This window comes from Stenella coeruleoalba (genome assembly GCF_951394435.1).
Source record: "Stenella coeruleoalba genome assembly, chromosome: 9".
Lineage (NCBI taxonomy): Eukaryota > Metazoa > Chordata > Mammalia > Artiodactyla > Delphinidae > Stenella > Stenella coeruleoalba.
The window spans coordinates 46,050,989-46,072,430 of record NC_137155.1 but is presented as its reverse complement, the minus strand read 5'-3'; the positions used below and the strand labels follow the sequence as shown (position 1 = coordinate 46,072,430).

The 21,442-nt window shown below is 44.2% G+C and overlaps 1 protein-coding gene across 1 annotated transcript in view; it reads right to left on the bottom strand.

Moving 5' to 3' along the window:
• SLC25A13 (solute carrier family 25 member 13) overlaps positions 1-8,290 on the bottom strand; it is a 203,568-nt gene extending 195,278 nt beyond the window's left edge. The window contains 2 exon segments of the mRNA XM_079932120.1: positions 7,958-8,017; positions 8,020-8,290. Coding sequence (XP_079788246.1) covers positions 7,958-8,017; positions 8,020-8,166 — 207 coding nt within the window. The 5' untranslated portion in view covers positions 8,167-8,290.
• Between the last annotated feature and the right edge of the window lie 13,152 nt (positions 8,291-21,442).

Below are 21,442 nucleotides of genomic sequence, written 5' to 3'. Positions count from 1 at the left end.
AATTTAAAATTTAAAAAAAAAAAAAGTTCTTGAAGCGTTTTCCCACATGAGAAAGGGGTGCTGACTGAGCAGCTGGGTGTCCTCTACATCTCAGACTACAACTGTGGCTGGGATCAGACAGATACAAATCATGTCTAACTCAGGAAAACTACTGAATATGAGCCCAGGTCTAAAAACCTGTTCAAATCAGGCTTACGACGAGGTTCAGGACATGCTACCCCAAAATGCAGCACCTTGGCATATTCAGTATCTTAAGCTGAAGGAGTTTAAGAAAACAGCAGCAACAGGAAGGTCACTCTGACCATCCCCACACACAGCCCCAACCTTCTTTCCTGAAACAGGTCATAAACTCCCCTACAAAAGGTACCATCCCTGTTCCAGGAGGAGAGGAGACAATCATCACCAAAGATGGGGAAGTTGGGGCCAAAAACCCTGCACACACAAACCTTGTTAAACCCACCCTTATCTTCCTAGTTACTTCTTCACCATTTACTTCCCTTTTGTCTTGTCAATTCTTTACAAATTTATTTTTCATTGTCCAAAGGGTTTTAAAGCTTTCTGCTCTGGTCACTTTCATTCTCATGTGAAGGTTCTCATGTACACATAAAAATTCAGCAAAATTTGTATACTTTTCTTTTGTTAATCTGCCTTTGTCATTTTAATTTTCAGACCCAGCCAGGGACCCTAAGAGAGTTGAGGGAAACTTTTTCCTCCCCTACACTTACTTAGACAATTTTCTTACAAATTTTACTGTCTTATGTCTTATGCAAAAGACATTTTACCATAAAACAGTAATTGTATATTGAAATATCTGACTTTCATATCAAGTCAACAGTTTTCATGGAAAACATGTGGAAACTGTGACTACATGTGGAAATCAAGACAAAGCTACCAGCCTAATAACAGCCATTAAATAGAGTGGTTTATTTACGTTGAATTGCTAAGAATTTCAACACTGGTAATTTTGCTATGTTGTCAGCACCTAAAGTCAAAAGAAATCACCAGGCCTATATTCACTCATGCAACTACAAAGCAAATTTCCAAAGGAAATGGTGAGTTCGAGTACACTATCTTTTAAACGTTTCCAACCAACAAACCAGACCACCACTCTACAAATCAGCCACTGGGAATAATTCTGAGCTAAGAGACCAGAGCCACCATTGATGGGGTTGACTTGACCTAACAAGAGGGTCTGGTTAAACAGGCCATGAAAAACAGGGTTTGCTCAGTTGCTATTAAGTACTTTGCCAAGGGAATTACATCACTGTGACAAGGGCACATCCCAAGCAGAAGCAACCACACCAGCAGATTCACACAAAGGGATCCAAGAAAACATGGTGGGAAGGATAAGTGCTATGAAGCAGCCAATGATGGGCAGGGTGAGTAGGAATGGACCACGCTCAGCAGAGCTAATCCTCACAGATAGTGGAGAACACAGGAAGGAATGCCTCCATCTAAGAACTCAACAAAAGCAGAGGCTGGGGCTTCCCTGGTGGCGCAGTGGTTAAGAATCCACCTGCCAATGCAGGAGACACGGGTTCGAGCCCTGGTCCGGGAAGATCCCACATGCTGCAGAGCAACTAAGCCCATGCACCACAACTACTGAGCCTGCGCTCTAGAGCCTGCAAGCCACAACTACTGAAGCCCACGTGCCTAAAGCCCATGCTACGCAAAAAGAGAAGCCACTGCAATGAGAAGCCCGCGCAGTGCAATGAAGAATAGCCCCTGCTCGCCGCAACTAGAGAAAGCCTGCATGCAGCGACGAAGACCCAAACGCAGCCAAAAATAAATAAAATTTTTTAAAAATGTGTTTCCACTAAAAAAAAAAGGCAGAGGCCAGTCGTAGGACAAAAGGTCAAAGAGGCCGAAGGAGTCAGAGCAACTCCAGCAATTACAGAAGAACTTGATATCCAGGAAGACCTGCTCCCTGATTTTCTTACCCTACAGGGCTTTCAACCCTTCCCATCCCTCTCCCCACCCCCAGTTCTCTATTTGCTAAACAACACTTGTAAAGCCCTGTGACCCAACTGGGGAACATTGACAACACATGGGCACCCAACTAGGTTAGCCAGGGAAAAGGCTGCAAGACCAGGGTTACCTTGCTCTTTGCAACACTTCCCCCCTCAAGCACCTACACTGATACAGAAAACCACTGAGACTTACAGAAGACAAAAGGAGCTTTCAATCAATTTGGTGATAAAACCCATATTCTAGGATAACTACAAAACTATATAAACTTGATGCCTAAGCACGAAGGTGAAACGAGGCAGAAGGACTGTAAAGAAATTGTCAAGAAAGAAGACAACTTGTAGGGACCCCTATGTATCCTTCCTTTGAATTGACACACCAGAGACTTGCATTGATCTCACTGTATTCCTTCCTTATTCCAAGAAGGAACCATCAGAGGATCAGCTGAAGCAAAGAGCAGGAAAACCGCCTAGAGCAGTGGCTGGCAACCTCAGAAGCAGATTTGATTCACTTGGGGAGCCTTCAAAAACCTTGAGGCTCAGGCCACACCTAAATCCAATTAAATCAGAACCTCTGGGTGAGACCCAGGCATCAGCACTTTTATACCAGTCCAGAGGACTATAATGTGCTGAGAACCCCTGGACTACAATAGTGCAAAAAGCAAACGGGTTTCAAGGGAACTTGGACCAATTACAAACTTTCCTAGGACTCCATTTCTTCACCTGGTAAAAGGGAACAAGATTAACGAAGGGAGGAGTGAGGAACATTGTGTTATGTAAACCCCAAGGCCCATCCAGCACCATCAATTTAAGAAACCCTAAATCCAAACATCAGTGGAAGCACAGAAACTTACCAGCATCATGGCTGCATAAAAACAACTCAAACATTCTTTCCTTCCTGTCCAGTACAAAAAACTAATCTGTTTTATTATACTATTATTATACCATCAAATACCTAGCCATTTTTACCATATGGGAGAGAACACCTTCAACCTGAAGAATATCCTTAATAAACTCAATCACATTTTATCCTGAGTAACAAACCTCTGAAGAGGGTATTATTATTGATGAGAAGCATGAAAAACATGGAGGTTAAATATATAGCCCAAGTCCTAATTAGTGAACACTGGGTTAAAATTTTTACAAAGGTAAATGACAGTGATGATAGTTGCACAACTCTGTGAATATACAAAAAACCACTGACGTGTACACTTTAAATGGGTGACTTTTATGGCATATGACCTATATCTCAATAAAGTTGTTTAAAAAAAAAGTATATGACAATTTCTGGCCTGTGCAATCTGGTTCAAAAACCACTTAACAATGAAGCATATACTGAGTGCCAAAGCATTCTACAGATACAAACTACTGGACTGGAATGATCAGGAAATACACATGCCCATAACTGATAACATGTGAATTCTCACATGCACCTCTGCAAATGGAACTTCTTTTTAAGGCCTGGGCAGGTGAGGCAGAGACTCTGAGCACAGACTGGCTGGGTTCAAATCCAAGCTGTATTGCTTATTCTCCATATAACCGTGAGGAAATTACTTAACATCACCAGACCTCAGTTTTCTCACCTGTCAAATGAGGACAAAAATAGACCACACCTACTTTTGGTATTATGAAACATAAAGGAGTTATTATTTGTAAAGCACTTGGGAAAGTGCCTCGCACACAGTAAGCACTGTGTAAGTGTTTCTCAAAAATAAAAGTCTGGTTTACAGTTACAAGACCTAAATAAATGTCTTAAATAAGAGGCATCTAATTTCCCCTCCCAAGCCATCTCCCCCTTCTCCCATAAACTCTACTCTCCATTATGCTAAACTACCAGGCAGACAATATGGTGGACAGGGTAAGAGCACAGACCCTGGAGCCAGACTGGCTGATTTGAAACCCAGCTTCTTCACTTTTTAATTATCAGATCTTAGGCCACTTACATCACCCCTTGGTGTCTGAGTCTTCATCTATAAACCAGAAATTATAGTATGTAACTCATAGGACTGTTAGGGGCATTAGGCGAGTTAATAATGAAAAGCATTTAGAACTGAATCTCACATCTAGTAAATAGTAAGTGTTAGCTACTCTCCAGTTGATTTTATTACCTGCTATCCCCTAAACGCAGCAGGTGCTCTCACCTCTCTTTCTTTCACTTGCTGTTTCCTGTCACGGGAATGGTCTTCCCTCTTCCTCTGACTATTCCTTTTGAAATACCACTACCTTTCAGATGCTCCCTCCCCTCCCCTGACAGAAACGGGCTCCTTCCCTGATGCTCCCATAAGCCCTTGTTATGGCACTAACCCTACCTGGGGCACTTCCATGAGAGGATTTAGCCTGTGGTATGGTTGTGGTTTTCTTGAAGGTCCAAACGGAGTCCAGTTCATTTTCATATCCTTAGTTTATTCCCGTTTGCAACATTAGAAAGAACACAATACACACAATTCTAAACGATCACGGCAACAACTCAGTCAACAATGGAATAGCAATACTAAGTATATTAGCACTACAGACCAAATTTTCATGATTATGAATGCTTTAGCTTGTCTCCAAATGTTCTTCTTTTAGTTCTAGGTTAATTTCACCCAAATTATTGGAGTCCAGTTTTATACCTGAACATCTCTCACACCTGAACTCCAGTGAGCAATCTCTTTTAACAGTTTCGCCTAGTTTAATTTCGTCATTCTTAATGGATAATAAACTCAACCTGTGACGAAAAGGGAACGTTGACTACAACTACAAGAAAAGGATAGCCTCTCTAACACTACTTTTTAAAAATGAATTTTTTATGGAAATATATAAAATAGAATTTAAAAAACTCATTTTCATTTCAATACAGCTTGGAAGTTTTTTAAAGAAATACTCAAAATAACACTAGTAGTACAGGCAGACCACTTATCATCTACCATCTACCAAGGGAAACCATAGGATTATTCCTACAAAAGGCGGCAGCAAGAGAATTGAAGTTTTCTAAGTTCATCTCAAAACACCAAGTTTCAGATCAATGTTACTTCATGAAAAAACAAATACCTTTTGCATTAAGTAGTAACCATCAAGCAGAAATCAAAATAAAAGCAGACCAAAGAACAGATTCTCAGCCTTCCTATTTATACTATTTAAAGGAAGAGGGACATGAAAAATTACTTACGTTTGAATAAATAAAAGGGAATTCCCTGGAGGTCCAGTGGTTAGGACTCTGCGCTTTCACTGCTGAGGGCCTGGGTTCAATCCCTGAACAGGGAACTAAGATTTGCAAGCCACACAGTGTGGCCAAAAAAAAAAGAATAAATAAAAGACCAGTTTCTGATTCTGGGCACTCCAGGATCTTAGGCACTCCACTGAGATGGGATTCTCTTCTAGTCAGGTTCCTCAAGTTTTAAGAGGGGATGTCAATCCTACCCCCAGATTAAGATTGCTAAGCCTATGGCTCTGTGTTCAATATGGAATATCTGTGCTCCAGGAAAAAGCAAAGAGCATGGCCTTGAATTGGGGCTGCCCAGCACTGCCTAATAGAGGACAGAATCACCTCACCCTAATAAGAGTCCAAAGGCAACTAAATAAGGGGTATTCTTGGACTAAGGTGGACCAGCACAGCTCATTTGGGGACCTACATTTACCACCCTTGAGCTAAAATGAGAAACACTATAAGAAATGGCCTTATGGAATCCACAAACATAAATTTGTGGTCATGAGGTAGTTTTGAATGCAGTTTGCTCACTGCATATAAAAAGAGATGGGGGACTTCCCTGGTGGCGCAGTGGTTGAAGAGTCCGCCTGCCGATGCAGGGGACACGGGTTCGTGCCCCGGTCCGGGAAGATCCCACATGCCGCGGAGCGGCTGGTCCGTGAGCCATGGCCACTGAGCCTGCGCGTCCGGAGCCTGCGCTCCACAATGGGAGAGGCCACAACAGTGAGAGGCCCGCGTACCGCAAAAAAAAAAAAAAAAAAAAAAAAAAAAAGATGGGGAGAAACTGCCCTCAGATAGCAGAAAAAGGAGACCTCTCTCCCAAGTAACTGACCTCACTGATCACTTCCTCTTTGCTTTGGCTGCTAGAAAATTCAGTCACCTCTAGCAAGTACATACATCCTTATTTTCCACTAACCTTAGTCCTGGCTTCAATCTTATTTTCCCTTTATCCTGTTTTTCTCATCTACTTTGACTTGATTTTGATATGTCTTGTTGGTTTATAAATATATGTATATATGACATGAGCCATCAGAAATCCTGAAAAGAGGCAAGTTTAAATGAATAAATAAACAAAAACACAAGTTCCCAAAGAATAAAAATGAAATGTTTCATTTTCCCTGACTCTCACTACTTGGCTAAAATTCAACTGCACTTATTGATATGAAGTGACAGTTTAATAAAAATACAACCAAAAAGTTAAACCTCCTTCATGTCATTTATTTTATTTCAAACTAGTTAATCAGTCTTATACTCCATTTACATGCATACTCCTCAATTTAAGTTCCTCACTTTATCTCCAAATTAAGTAAAATTATTTAACTCATTTATAGACATAAAAATGACAGCAAAGTATGGGTATCTACTCCCACCTACTCTCCTGGAAGAAGTCACCTTGAGGGTGACTTGTACTCATTGCATGCAAATTTAATGCAAAGAAAAGGTCAAGGGCTATTGGGTTTGAAAGGGCTAATGTAGGTTCCAAAAATGAATCCCAGTGATCCTCAGGGAATCTAACTAGAACAGTTATATACATACCCATGTGTCTGCACATGCATACCCAGAGCACACTCCTTAGGATGGAACTCAGAGTCATTAAGGAAAAGAGAAAGGCCACTTAGGCCACATAATCTAGGAACACCGAAAAGCCTGCAGATTTCGGGACGCTCGGAGAAACTTAAGTCATAGAACGGCATTTAAATATATCTGTCTGCTTACAACTTCCATTGCAAATGTGATTAGTTTGCTCAAATAAATAGGAATATGATGTGTTGGCCATGTTTTCCTCTTGAGGGTTATCACAGAGTTTCGATTAAGGACAAATGTTTGAAATGTTGGGTATATTTAAGTTCACTGCACTTAAAATGAGCTAAGAAGTTGTACAGGCTTGATTAAAGGGCTGCCTTCATGAACTTAAAATTAAAAGCAATAAATTCCAATGATTCAAGTGATTGGGACTAAATATGGTATTCTGCCAGAAAAGTTGAAATGGAGTCCAAAGAAGCTGAAATGGTGTCCAGGTTTCAAGAAATGGTAAAAGAGGAAAGGTCAAGCTGTCGGAGTTCCCTTTCCTCTGGGTTAGTTAATGAGTCACCTTACGCAGAATTCCTTTTAAGTAGAACTTCACAGGAGTTACAGGCTCCCAAGACAATCTGTTTTATCATTTCTAAAAAGAAGCCTCTCAAACGCTTAGAGGCCGGTATGTAAGTGTTGTCAGATGCGGAGAGAAGGACGAGAAGCGGGGGGCCTGGGGGGATGCGGGTGCTTTGGAGTTTTTACGCACACACGCCCAGGCCAACTCTCTCAAGCAGTCTCCAAAACGGAAGTTAAGGTGACTTCCCCACCCGTGAGAGGGCGGAGCCTCTGAAACCGAATGGGATTAGGCTTCTGCGCGGGCTGTGACCCCCGGGAAGCAGCTCGGGTCAACAACCACCAGGGTCAGGAGCGCGAGTGCGCTGGGGTAGCAGTACGGACCTGCAGACCCCGAGCACTCCCACGCCCCGGGACGCGCTCGTGTCCGCTCCTGCTCACCGGCTTTGGCTCGGCACTGACTCCCCGCCCGGGCCAAGTGGGAGGGTCCAGCCAGCAAAGTTCCTGCTGCAAGGTCGGGCCCCGGTCCCCGTTCTCCGCACCGGCTGTCTGGGCTGCCCGGGAGAGGCGGGCACCTCCCTCCTCCCTCTGCTGCAAGGTGGAACAGCTGCCCCGCGCCCCTTTCTTTCTGCTTTCCCGGTTGCACCAGCCCGGCACGTGAACGCCCGGGCCCCTCGCGCCCCCCGGGGCAACCGGCCAAGGGACCGACGCTTACCTTGGAGGCCGCCATGCTTTGCACCGGGTGCGGGGGGCTGCGGGAGGCTGCGGGACGCTCTCACTGGCTCGCTGGCGCTGCGGGCCCGGGCCGCTCACTTCCAGTCCCGACGGCGGCGGGAGCGGCGATACAGCCTGGCAGCGTGCGCGCCCGGCCTGCCTCCCCACGCCCTCCCGCCGGCGCGGGTCATGCGGGCGCCGCCAGCCCATTGGCTGGGCCCGGCCAGGGCCGCCGGGGCGCGCGTGATCCCGATGGCCTCTGCCCTTCTGCCGGGGCGGGCCCGGGTCTGGGGGCGGTAGACTGGACCCGCGCACGTGACCCCGGCTCCGCTGTCCAGCAGCCGCGACTTCTGTGGTGGGGCCGAGGGCGGGTGGCGGGGTGCAAGCCTGTCTCTTGGGATCAGGTGGCCTCACGAGGGAAGCTGTTGGCTTCGGCTGCTTCTAGGGGCTGCTCCAGGGCCCTCGAGACCCACAGGCGGGGCACACAGCCTGGGGAAGTTGAGAACTACACTTGGTGCCATGTGTAGCCAGGTGTTCCCTTTCAAAGGGGCTCCTGTCTGCTGTAAGGAATCCCGAAGCATTGACTGGTCTATCGGAAATAGCAAAATAATGTCTCTGGCAAGTCTACTTTTAGGTCAGATCTGGCAAACTCGACTGTATGTAGTGCAGAACATGGAGCTCCTTCATTTCAGCCCTGCATAGTAGGGCTGTAGAAGTCAAAGACACACGCCCCAAAATAGGCCCTACTAAAATAAACAGGTCAAAATTTTAATCGAAAAATCGAATGTATAATCAATCCCCAGAGGTCTTCTTCCTCTTTATAAGAATTTCATTCATTTGTCCCTGCTACCAAAATTTATAATTAAGGCAATGGTGGTCAGTGAAAAGGGCTTTAAATGTTTTGTGGATTATGGATATAACCTATCAACAAAAGTGTTTATTACTAATCATTTTAATTAATTAACACTGACTGAGTGCCTACTATATGCCAGGCACTGTGTTAGGAGTTGGAACCCCAGAATGACTTGAGAGATGGTCCCAGCCCTTAAAGAGCTAGTGGGAAAGCGGGCACACAGTTAATGTCCATATAAACTGTTAAGGCAACAACCTTTTCCCAGGGCACTATGGGAATGCTGAGGACTGGGGAAGCCTCTTAGAGTACAGGATGCCTAAGCTGTGGATGTGCATCAGTCCAGTGAAGTGGAGGGGAACGGTTTTCCAGCCAGAGAAAATAAGGAGGGGAAGCAGGAGGTCCAGAAATTGCTGAGGAAACACAGCAAGTTATGAAAGTGATTGGTCATGAAAGGTAACAGGCTGTGGAACTGGTGGAAGTAGAGTCTGAGCAGGCAGGTTGGGACCATGTCTTGGAGGATGTTGGGTGCCATGTGAAGGGTGTGCACCTTAACTGAAGGGCTTTAAGGGAGGTGGCGTGGCCAGGGTTACAGTATAGATGGATCCCTCTGCTTACAGTGTAGAGAATGGGGTAAGACCAAACTATTGGAATATTCAGATAAGACAGGCTGAAGGCCTGAAACCAGAGATGGGATAGGGCTAGAGGAACATATAGGACGTAAAATTAGTCAGCGTGGTGCCTGATTATATGTGGGGGTGGGTGAGAGAAAGGAACTCACCCAGTCTTGCACAGTGGCCTCTGGTGTAGATGTTAGAAAGACTCCAGCCATCAGTAATACAGGAGGAGTGTTTTGAAGTGTGTGCCTCTTCTCTGTAAGGAGAGTGTATGTGAAATATACAAATGACGTTGTAAAATCCAAAGAAAGAAGCATTTCAAAAAGGAGTGATTTGTTAACATACTCTCAAGAAGTCTAACAAAGACCCAAAAGCCTCAAATGTGTTCATAGGCAGCAGAGAAAGACCATGAAAGGAGTGAAAGAATAAAGACAAAAGCAAAAACAGGAGAATCGATAAAGAAAAGGATAGTGCGGGACAAGTCTAAAGCTCACTTACAGGGTAGCCCTGGCTGCTATAAAGGATTTTAAAAGGTGCAGAGAAAATACCACCTCATGTAACCAAGATCACATCGTATACTGCATATCTATTTTTAAGGGTATCACTGAAGCTCTCCTTTTATAATATAAATGAACTTTAAAAAAACTTTCAATGTTGATAAACATATATATGACATAAAATCTACTCTCTTAACCAGTTTTAAGTGTACAGTTCAGTAGTGTTAAGCACATGCACATGGTAGTACAGCCAATCTCGAAAACGCTTTTCATCTTGCAAAACTAACACTTTAAGCCTATTAAACAACCACTGTCATTCCTCCCTCCCCCCAGCCCCTGGCAGCCACCATTTTAGTTTCTGTCTCTATAAATGTGACTACTCTGGGTACCTCATAAAAATGGAATCATATAGTGTTTGTCTTTTTATGACTGGCTTATTTCATTTAGCATAGTGTCCTCAAGGTTCATCTGTTTTTTAGCATGTGTCAGAATTGCAAGACTCTTAAAGACTGAATAATATTCCCTTAACTTTTATAGAAAAAGAATCAAGAGTCTGTAAATGTTTTCTAGAAATCTTGGAAAATTCAGGAAATCATAGCAATGACAAGAAAATCACTCACATTTCTTCCACCAGTTAGCGACTCTTAACATTTTACTGTTGTTTTCTTCAAGTCTTGATGTCTTCATATGGGTATGTAGAGAGAGTCATATTTGAATTTAAATACAAGGAATCACATTCTGTATGTAAGTTTTTTATGGCTGCTTCAAAAAGTGACCCACATACTTGGTGGCTTACAAAAACAGAAATTTATTCTCTTCCAATTATGGAAGTCAGAGTTTCAGAGTGAGTCTTAAGAGGCTAAAACCAAGGTGTCGGCAGGGCTGTGCTCCCTCCAGAAGGTTTAGGGGAGTATCTGTTTCTTTGCCTTTTCCAGGGGCTCATGGCCCCCCCTCCATCTTCAAGGCCAGCATACATAACATCTTCGCTCTCTGACTCTGCTTCCCTCACATTGCCTCTTCTGTCTGTGATAGCCCTCTGCCTCCCTCTCATAAGGACACTTATGATGGCATTTGGGGTCCACCCAGATAAGCCAGGATAATCTCTCCACCTCCATATGAACAACGTATTCACATCTGCAAAAAAGTTTCTGCCATATTAGGTAACATTCATAGGCTCTAGGGATTAGGATGTGGACATTTGGGGGGAGCCATTAGTCCACCCACCAAACCTACCACACTATGGATGCAAATGTAACCACATATGAATAAAAGTGTATTTCAACCTACATTTGGAGTCAGACTCAGTTAATTAAGCTTTCTTCTTCCTTCTAGAATTCCTCAAAATGTGAAATTTTTGAAAAGTTAAACTGTCAAAAGCCCTGAAATAGGAAGGATGCTCCTTGATTTCCACATGACCTATAAACAATGTGAAACATCATCTGAAAGGATAAAGTATAAGTTAGCTGGGCACCTGCTACTTTGTCTTGTCCTGCCAGGCTTAGGTGCCCTCCTAATAAGTGACTTATGTCATACTTGTCCTTCCTGTCCCCAGACCACCCTCTTCCCTACCGTTTAAAAGTAGCTGGCACTGAATTTTGACTGAAGGGGCCATGTTATGGGTTGTGTCCCCCCCAAAAACATCCCCATGACCTCAGAATGTGACTTATTTGGAGACTGAAGATGTAATTAGTTAAGATGAGGTCATACTGGAGTAGAATGGGCCCTTAATCCACTATGACTGGTGTCCCTATAAGAAGACACAGAAACACACCAGGAGAAGCCACGCGATAAAGGCAGTGATTAGAGTGACACAGGTGCAAACCAAAGGACACCAAGGGTCAACAGCTACCACCAGAAGCTAAGAAGGATTCTTAACCACTGCGCCACCATGGAAGTCCCAACAAGAGAAGCCACCGCAATGAGAAGCCCAAACACCGCAACAAAGAGTAGCCCCCGCTCACCGCAACTAGAGAGAAAGCTCATGCACAACAATGAAGACCCAATGCAGCCAAAAAAAAAAAAAAAAATTTAATGGGCTTCCCTGGTGGCGCAGTGTTAAGAATACGCCTGCCAATGCAGGGGACACCAGTTTGAGCCCTGGTCTGGGAAGATCCCACATACCATGGAGCAGCTAAGCCTGCGCGCCACAGCTACTGAGCCTGCACTCTAGAGCCCGCGAGCCACAACTACTGAAGCCTGCGCGCCTAGAGCCCGTGCTCCGCAAAAAGGAAAGCCACCGCAATGAGAAGGCTGTGCACCACAACAAAGAGTAGCCCCTGCTCCCCACAGCTAGAGAAAGTCCATGCAGAGCAATGAAGACCCAACACAGCCAAAAATAAAGAAATTTATTCATTTATTTATTAAAAATAATAAACAGTTGTTAATCAGAGAAGGGAGGGAATGCAGAAACAATGGAGGAGCAGTCAAGAAACAGTTGTAGAGCTTTGGAACACAGTCCTAGTTCCTCCTGAAGGAATATACATAACAATATCTTTGAGTTCTCCTGTAGGAACTAAGGCCCCAACCAAGGTGGAAGATGGTAACTTCAGGCTCAGTACAAGATTCCTGGAGCACCTCCCTGTTACCTCACCACCAACCAGTCAGAAGAAAGTCACACACCCTGCAGCCCTCACCCCAGATTTGCCTTTAAAAACTTCTCCCACAAAACCATCAGGGAGTTAGGGGTTTTTGAGCATGAGCCACCCATTCTCCTTGCTTGGCCCTGCAGTAAACCTTTCTCTGCTCCAAACACCAATGTTTTGGTTTGTTTGGCCTCACTGTGCATCAGGCACATGAACTTGTATTCAGGAGCAGCATTAGTCTCCTATTGCTGCTATAATAAGTTACCACACACTTAGTGTTTGAACAAGGTCTTACTATATAGCACAGAGACCTATAGTCAATATTCTATGATAAACCATAATGGAAAAGTATATTTTAAAAGAAGAATATATATATATATATATATATATGTATAACTGAATCACTTTGCTGTACAGGAGTAATTAACACAACATTGTAAATAAACAAAACTCAATTTAAAAAAACCACAACAACATAAATTTATTATCTTACAGTTCTATATTTCAGAAGGCCAAAAAAGGGTAAAATAAAGGTATCAGCAGGGCTATGTTGCTTTCTGGAGACTACAGGAGAGAATCCATTTCCTTGCTGCTTCAGCTTCTAGAAGTCATCTACGTTTCTTGGCTCACGACCTTCCTTCACCATCTGCAAAACCAGCAACAGCAGGTCCAACTCTTCTTGAAACCGTGCAACTCAGACTGAGACCTGAACCAGGGCCGGGACTCGAATCCAGCCAAAACCCAGATTGGGACTTGAACCCAGCCAGAACCCAGATTGGGACTTGAACTACAGTCTTTTAACTGAGATCACACACCTGGTCTCAGGACTTAATGAAGCTCAGTTTCCTTCTTTTTTTTAAAAATTTTTATGTATGTATGTATGTATGTATTTATTTATTTATTTTTGGCTGCGTTGGGTCTTCATTGCTGTGTGCAGGCTTTCTCTAGTTGTGGGCAGCAGGGGCTACTGTTCGTTGAGATGCATGGGCTTCTCACTGTGGTGGTTTCTCTTGTCGCGGAGCACGGGCTCTAGGCATGTGGGCTTCAGTAGTCGCAGCATGTGGGCTCAGTAGTTGTGGCATGTGGGCCCTAGAGAATGTGGGCTTCAGTAGTTGCAGTACATGGGCTCAGTAGTTGTGGCACGTGAGCCCTAGAGTGCAGGCTCAGTAGTTGTGGCGCACAGGCTTAGTTGCTCTGCAGCATGTGGGATCTTCCCAGACCAAGGATCGAACCCATGTCCCTTGCATTGGCAGGCAGATTCTTAATCAATGGACCACCAGGGAAGTCCATGAAGCTCAGGTTCTTGATGTCTTGTCATAGAAAGAATTCAGTGAGGGAGAAGTTGATAGGTAAGAAGTGGATTTATTTAGAGAGAAACACACTCCACAGACAGAGTGTGGGCCATCTCAGAAGGCGAGAGCAGCCCCCGGGTACAGGGCTGTCAGTTTTTATAGGGGTGGGTAATTTCATAGGCTAATGAATGAGAGGAGTATTCCAGTTATTTGGGGGAAGGGGCAGAGATTTCCAGAAATTGGCCACCACCCACTTTTTGATCTTTGATGGTCAGCCTCAGAACTGTCATGGCACTGGTAGGTGTGTCATTTAGATGCTAGTGTATTACAATGAGTGTATAATAAGGCTCAAGGTCCACTGGAATTCAAATTTTCCACCATTTTGGATCTAGTTAGTTTTAACCAGTTTTAGTCATGTCTTATGGCTATGTCATTCTTTTTTTTTTTTTTTTTTGGCTGCGTTGGGTCTTCATTGCTGTGCACAGGCTTTCTCTAGTTGCAGCCAGCGGGGGCTACTCTTTGTTGCAGTGTGCAGGCTTCTCATTGTGGTGGCTTCTCTTGTTGTGGAGCACGGGCTCTAGGCACATGGGCTTCAGTAGTTGTGACGTGAGGGCTCAGTAGTTGTGGCACATGGGCTTAGTTGCTGTGCGGCATGTGGGATCTTCCTGGACCAGGGATTGAACCCATGTCCCCTGCATTGGCAGGCAGATTCTTAACCATTGCACCACCATGGAAGTCCCTATGTCATTCTTTTAAAAGTTGTGCCCTGCCCCCTTCCCTCCTGTTTCATTCTCATACCACATCACTCTGATTTCCTCTTCTGCTTTGCTTTTTTACATTTAAGGGCCCTTGTAGTTACATCAGGTTTACCCAGATAATCCAGGATAACCTTCCAATGTTAAGGTCAATTAATTAATTTGTTGAGGCTGCCATAACAAAATACAACAGACTGGGTGGCTTAAACAACAGAAACTTCTCTTGTCACAGTTCTGGAGGCTAGAAGTCTGAGATCAAGGTATCAGCAGGGTTCATTTCTTCAGAGGCATCTTTCCTTGGCTGTAGATGGCCATCTTCTGCCTGTGTGTTCATATGGTCTTCCCTGTGTGCATATCTGTGTCCTAATCTTCTCTTCTTATAAGACACCAGTCATATTGGATTAGGGCCCACCCTAATGACCTCACTTAACATTAATTACCAATTTAAATGCCACATTTAGCCTCAGAATGTGTTTATTTCCAAATATAGCCATATTCTGAGGCACTGGAGGTTAGTATTTCAACATATGACTTTTGAGGGGGAGACAATTTAGCCCATAGCAATTAGCAACTTTAATTCCGTCTGCTACCTTAAGTCTCTTTCGCCATGTAATGTAACCTATTCACAGGTTCTGGGGATAGAGACGTGAGCATCTTTGGGGAGCCATGATTCTGCCTAACACACCTTGTACTGATAATGCTCTCACTGGTGTAGCAAATCTAGAGAAATGAGAGTTCTTAGAGTAGAATATTTGGTACCTTTTACCATAGTCCCACACAATCCCAGTAAAGCAAAACTGACTACTCGGGGGGATTTACATCAAAAGTCTTTAAAGAGGATAAGCCCAGTTTCTATGGCGCAGAAGCAGAAAACCTCAGGGTCTTGCACCAAGTCCAAGTCTGTGTTTGTGAATCTGGCTGAGGTTCTCTGGGCCCAGCAATCCACTCAAAGTAGTGGCGAATCAAGCTTAGGCCGCCTTGGCCCCTCAGCGTACTCAGGAGGGACGTATCAGAAGAGGCAGGTGCTTCAGTCCGCCAGTGTCTGACCAGCAGGAAGGAGCAACAGCCAGCGATTCATACAATGAGTTCTTCGGGCCTGGCCACCTGCAGCATTGCTTCCAGTGCAGCAATTTCTTTTGCAAGAATTCCTGAAACTACCAAGAGCTCTATAATTTTTGAAGAAATCAGATGCTCAGTAAGACAATCTTACCAAAACTGGTTTAATGAGACCTATGTTTTTATTTAAAAAATAAAGCAACAGCAATAACAGTAAAACTCTATACAGATCTTATTTCTCTTTTGTATTCTTCTTTACCACAAATCACAATGTAAAAAAGTTGGAGTGTGTAGATTCTACCACTGGCTCTTGTTATTATTTCCTTATCAATCTCTCTCTCTCTCTCTGTTTGTCTAACTAGCTTCAGCTAGCATGGTGAGTTAGAAATCAGATAGATGGGGCTTCCCTGGTGGCGCAGTGGGTAAGAATCCGCCTGCCAGTGCAGGGGACACGGGTTTGAGCCCTAGTCTGGGAAGATCCCACATGCCACGGAGCAACTAAGCCCGTGCACCACAACTACTGAGCCTGTGCTCTAGAGCCCGTGAGCCACAACTACTGAGCCCGCGTGCCACAACTACTGAAGCCCGTGCGCCTAGAGCCTGTACTCCACAACAAGAGAAGCCACCACAATGAGAAGCCCGTGCACTGCAACAAAGAGTAGCCCCCGCTTGCCACAACTAGAGAAAGCTCGCGTGCAGCAAAGAAGACCCAATGCAGCCAAAAATAAATAAATAAGTAAATACATTTAAAAAAAAAAAAGAAATCAGACAGACTATTTGAGTCCCAGCTCTGCCACTTATGGCTGTGCAACACTTGGTCAGTTATCAACCTCTCTGAGCCTCAGTCTCCTTATCTGTAAAAGAGAAGTAAAAACACCCATTTTGCAACGTTGCTAAGATATTGAATTGAATGTATATAAATCATATGGTACATAGGAATATGTTACAAATAATAATAATAATAGAATGAGAGGGTCAGAGCAGCTGTCTTCTGAGATTCCTTCTAGCTCCGGTAGTCTATAATTCTATTGTACGTTACTCCTCCTAAGAGCATTCTATCACACAAATGAAGACTATTTATGCCTAGGCTCACTGTCTCAGAATCTTTTAAAGGTAGGGAAGTATAGAGGTGGGGGAAGAGAGGGAGGTAAATCAATTTACAAAGATTGGAAAATCGACTTTCGAAGCTGGAGACTGAAACTCCAGTGAGGCAGAGAACGTGAAAGCACTTGAGTATTTAAGAACAACCTATTAGCGTTAGTTCTCAGTTTCCAATTTGAAGAGATTGGATCAAATCGGTCATGTCTGAACTTGTTTGTCAGTTGGACACAATCACAAGTCCAGCTTCAGGGCCACTAGCCTTTGTGGTGCTTTATCTTCTTTCCTGCCACTACCGCTTGAATCCATTAGGGATCCACTGCTAGAAATAGAGGCCCTCACATTCAGCCCCCAAGGACTCTTGCAGGTGGCAGAGATAATTCTGTGTGTTCATATGGTCTTCCCTGTGTGCATATCTGTGTCCTAATCTTCTCTTCTTATAAGACACCAGTCATATTGGATTAGGGCCCACCCTAATGACTTCACTTGCAGGTGGCAGAGATAATTCTCTTAAGGTCATAATGCAGCAAAGAAGATCTTTAAACATCAACATTAAAATTAAAAAGAAACTCACCATATATCAAAAGATGCAGGAGAATCCAATTCTAACTGAATGTCTAGCTTTTCTGTGTAAGACTCCATGTAACATGCCCCGCCCTTCCTCTTAGGTCCTCCCACCCCTCACTTCCTGACTGCCATTGGTTCCTCTGCAGGCTGTTTTCTTGCCCCAGGGTCTCTGCACTTGCTTTTCCCTCTGTCTGGAGCTCTGCCAGACCTTCTTGCCGACCCTTTTTCTCATCCCTCAGGTCCTCAGGGACCTGCTCTGACCTCCCTTCTGAAGCAGGAAACTCCTTGTTATTCTCTATCTCTGCATCCTGTCTGTGGCCCTTTTGGCACTTATCACGGTGAGTAATTGTTTCTGTTTGTTTGCTTTCTTAACTTTGGTGTGAAAAGATGACTTGGGAAAGGGAAACTGACCTAGATGGGACAGGTAAATGGCCTGTTCTGGGGTAGATCCTGGAATTTCTGCTAGTAAGTGACCTTATTCATTAGCTCTATCAACCTTGTGCAAACAAGTGACCTAAGGCCTGATGTAATGGACTGAGGGTCAGGAGATCTGCAGTTCCAATCCAATTCTGCCCCTTAGCAGCCGTGCCACCATGGGCAAATCACTTCTCCTCTCCAGGACTCAGTTGCTTCACCAATGAAATGAGCGCACTTGATTTTGAAGAGGCTCAATCAATGAACATTCTCCTTGTCCTGATTTGCTTAGACAGCCAGCGAGTCAGCCATCCATCCAAGCTCAGGCATGAGGTAGAAGAAGAGGAATGTTCTTACTCTGGAGAGCGTGGGATGGGTGGTATCGATTAAGAACAGTGATGGCCTCTGTACTTAAGTTCCAAAGTGTCCTTTAATAAGGGAACAGAACTCCACTTGATCCAGTCCCCACCCTGGCAAGATTCAGATAGGTGACTGCCTACTCTGGGTGGCAGAACCACAAAAGGCCCCAATTTCCCTCAGGGTGTGTGTCACAATCTGTGACAGGAAATTTCCTCTAAAGCCCCAGGTTAACTGTAGATAGCTGTCCTAGTGGAGCCGGTCCCAAAAGCTACCATGAGGCATTTACACTTTTGGAAGCCCCAGGCTAAGGGACATGGGACAGAAGTTGTAGAGGGAAAAGATGCCTCCGGATCTTTGCTGTCCAATACTATAACCACAAGCCACATGCGCTGCTGAGCGCTTGAGACATGGCTGGTGTGAACTGAGATGTGCTGAAAATATAAAATACACATTGGATTGCAGAGATTTTAGTATGGAAAAGCAGATATAAAATGTCTCATTGAATAATTTTTAAATTTATGACATGTTGAAATAGTAATAATTTAGACATGTTGGGTTAAATAAAATATATTCTTAAGATTCATTTCATATGTTTCTTTTAATATCTTTAATGTGGCTAATAGAACAATTTTGATTAGTTAGGGGCTCGCATTATATTGCTCTTGAATCGTGCTGTTCTAGAGCTAGAGTTACGTGTGTGTGTGTGTGTGTGTGTGGAGAGAGAGAGAGAAGGTGGAGGAGTTGATGCAGCAAAGATTGATGGAGGAGATGGGAGTGAGTCACAAAGACATTTTGCCTAGTATATCCCCAATTTGCACTCATTTGCCCCATTAGGCAGCCAGCTTAGAAAAATTTGGCAATGCCAGGGCACAGGCTGGAGTTCCCAGGGGTAGGAATTCTAGGGATTTTCCATATATATGACTTCACATCAGGATAGGGTATGATGAATTGGGTAGGAGGGGCAGGCTGGAGTAGGAGGCCAAGGAATCAGATGGTGTTACTCCCCCTCCCACCCCTAAAAACTGCACTGCCCAGTGCACTTCACACTGTGAGGAGAGTTACAAATGGAAAGGAGAAAGGCTAAAATGAGCCCCATGGTGAATTAAACAAAGATTGAACTTCGTGTAAGTTACTTATCCCAGAATAAGATTCTGATTTTGATTCTATTGTATAAAGGAAATTTAAAAAAATATTTGAATAGACTATAAGGGATTTTTGACAACATAGAAGACAACAAAGAAAAAAAATCATCCATATTCCCCAACCCAGTTTTAACTACTTTAATATTTTAAAGTAATTTTCTTCCCATTATTTTCTTTGTATGCATGAGTGTGTGTTATAATGATGTGTTATGTTACTGGGGTAACATAATTTGTGTATCTTACTGTCTCACTTAACAATATGTCATAAAAACTTTATCATGCTATTAAGTATTCTCGAAAAACATAATTATGAATGGCTCCCTAATACTATATCATAAGAATTTACCAGCATCTCAACCACTCTCTTATGGGTGGGTGTTTTAAGTCATTTATCACTTCTATCTAGCATAAGTAGAAAATGATAAATACATTTGTACATCAAATTTTTAAGTTTCTAAGGAAAATTGAGTAAGTTTATAAAAGCCATTATGGAGAATGCAAAGGAAGAAAATGAGAGTTAGTCTTTTTTTTTTTTAAATGGAGGGCGTCAGTGAATCAACTTTGTAAGTTCTTTTCCTACTCTGAACTTTCATGGCTGACTCTTTAGAAAAATATTCCTCTATTTTTTTCATTCTTCGGCTTTCTTTTTTTTTTGTCAAAGACAATATGGACAAGTATTTCTAATTTTCTATACTGTAGATGATTTAGAACATACTTTGACTATTTGGCTTTCCACGTCTCTTTCAGAAATATCTTTCCTTTCTACTGCCTGCAGATCAATTCTTGGTGTCCTAAATTTCATTTTAGAAGGACGGGAACACACAAAGGCAAATTTTTAAGGTACATTAGCACTGAAAATGGGAGGGGGAAGATGGCGGAAGAGTAAGACGCGGAGATCTCCTTCCTCCCCACAGATACATCAGAAATACACCTACATGTGGAACAACTCCTACAGAACACCTACTGAACGCTGGCAGAAGACCTCAGAGCTCCCAAAATGCAAGAAAGTCCCCACGCACCTGGGTAGGGCAAAAAAAAAAAAGAATAAACAGAGACAAAAGAATAGGGACGGAACCTGCATCGGTGGGAGGGAGCTGTTAAGGAGGAAAGGTTTCCACACACTAGGAAGCCCCTTCGCGGGCGGAGACTGGGTGGCGGAAGGGGGGAAGCTTCGGCGCCGCGGAGGAGAGCACAGCAACAGGGGTGCGGAGGGCAAAGTGGGGAGATTCCCGCACAGAGGATTGGCGCCGACCAGCACTCACCAGCCTGAGAGGCTTGTCTGCTCACCCGCCGGGGCGGGCAGGGCTGGGAGCTGAGGCTCGGGCTTCAGTCGGAGCGCAGGGAGAGGACTAGCAGCGTGAACACAGCCTGAAGGGGGCTAGTGCACCACGACTAGCCGGGAGGGAGTCCGGGGAAAAGTCTGGACCTAACGAAGACGCAAGAGACTTTTTCTTCCCTCTTTGTTTCCTGGTGCGCGAGGAGAGGGGATTAAGAGCGCTGCTTAAAGGAGCTCCAGAGATGGGAGCCAGCTGCGGCTAACAGCACGGACCCCAGAGACGGGCATGAGACGCTAAGGCTGCTGCTGCCGCCACCAAGGGGCCTGTGTGCGAGCACAGGTTACCATCCACACCCCGCTTCCGGGGAGCCTGTGCAGCCCGCCACTGCCAGGGTCCCGGGATCCAGGGACAACTTCCCCGGGAGAACGCACGGCCCGCCTCAGGCTGGTGCAACGTCACGCCGGCCTCTGCCGCCTCAGACCTGCCCCGCACTCCATGCCTCTCCCTTACCCCGGCCTGAGTGAGCCAAAGTCCCCGAACCAGCGGCTCCTTTAACCCCGTCTAGTCTGAGCGAACAGACACCCTCCAGCGACCTAAACACAGAGGCAAGGCCAAATCCAAAGCTGAACCCCAGGAGCTGTGAGAACAAAGAAGAGAAAGGGAAATCTCTCCCAGCAGCCCCAGGAGCAGCGGATTAAATCTTCAAAATCAGCTTGATGTACCCTGCATCTGTGGAATACCTGAATAGACAACGAATCATCCCAAATTGAGGAAATGGACTTTAAGAGCAAGCTTTATTATTTTTTCCCCTTTTCCTCTTTTTGTGAGTGTGTATGTGTATGCTTCTGTGTGAGATTTTTGTCTGTATAGCTTTGCTTTCACCATTTGTCCTAGGGTTCTATCCGTCCGGTTTTTTTTTACTTAAAAAAATACTTTTTTCTTAATAACTATTTTTTATTTTATTAACTTTATTTTATTT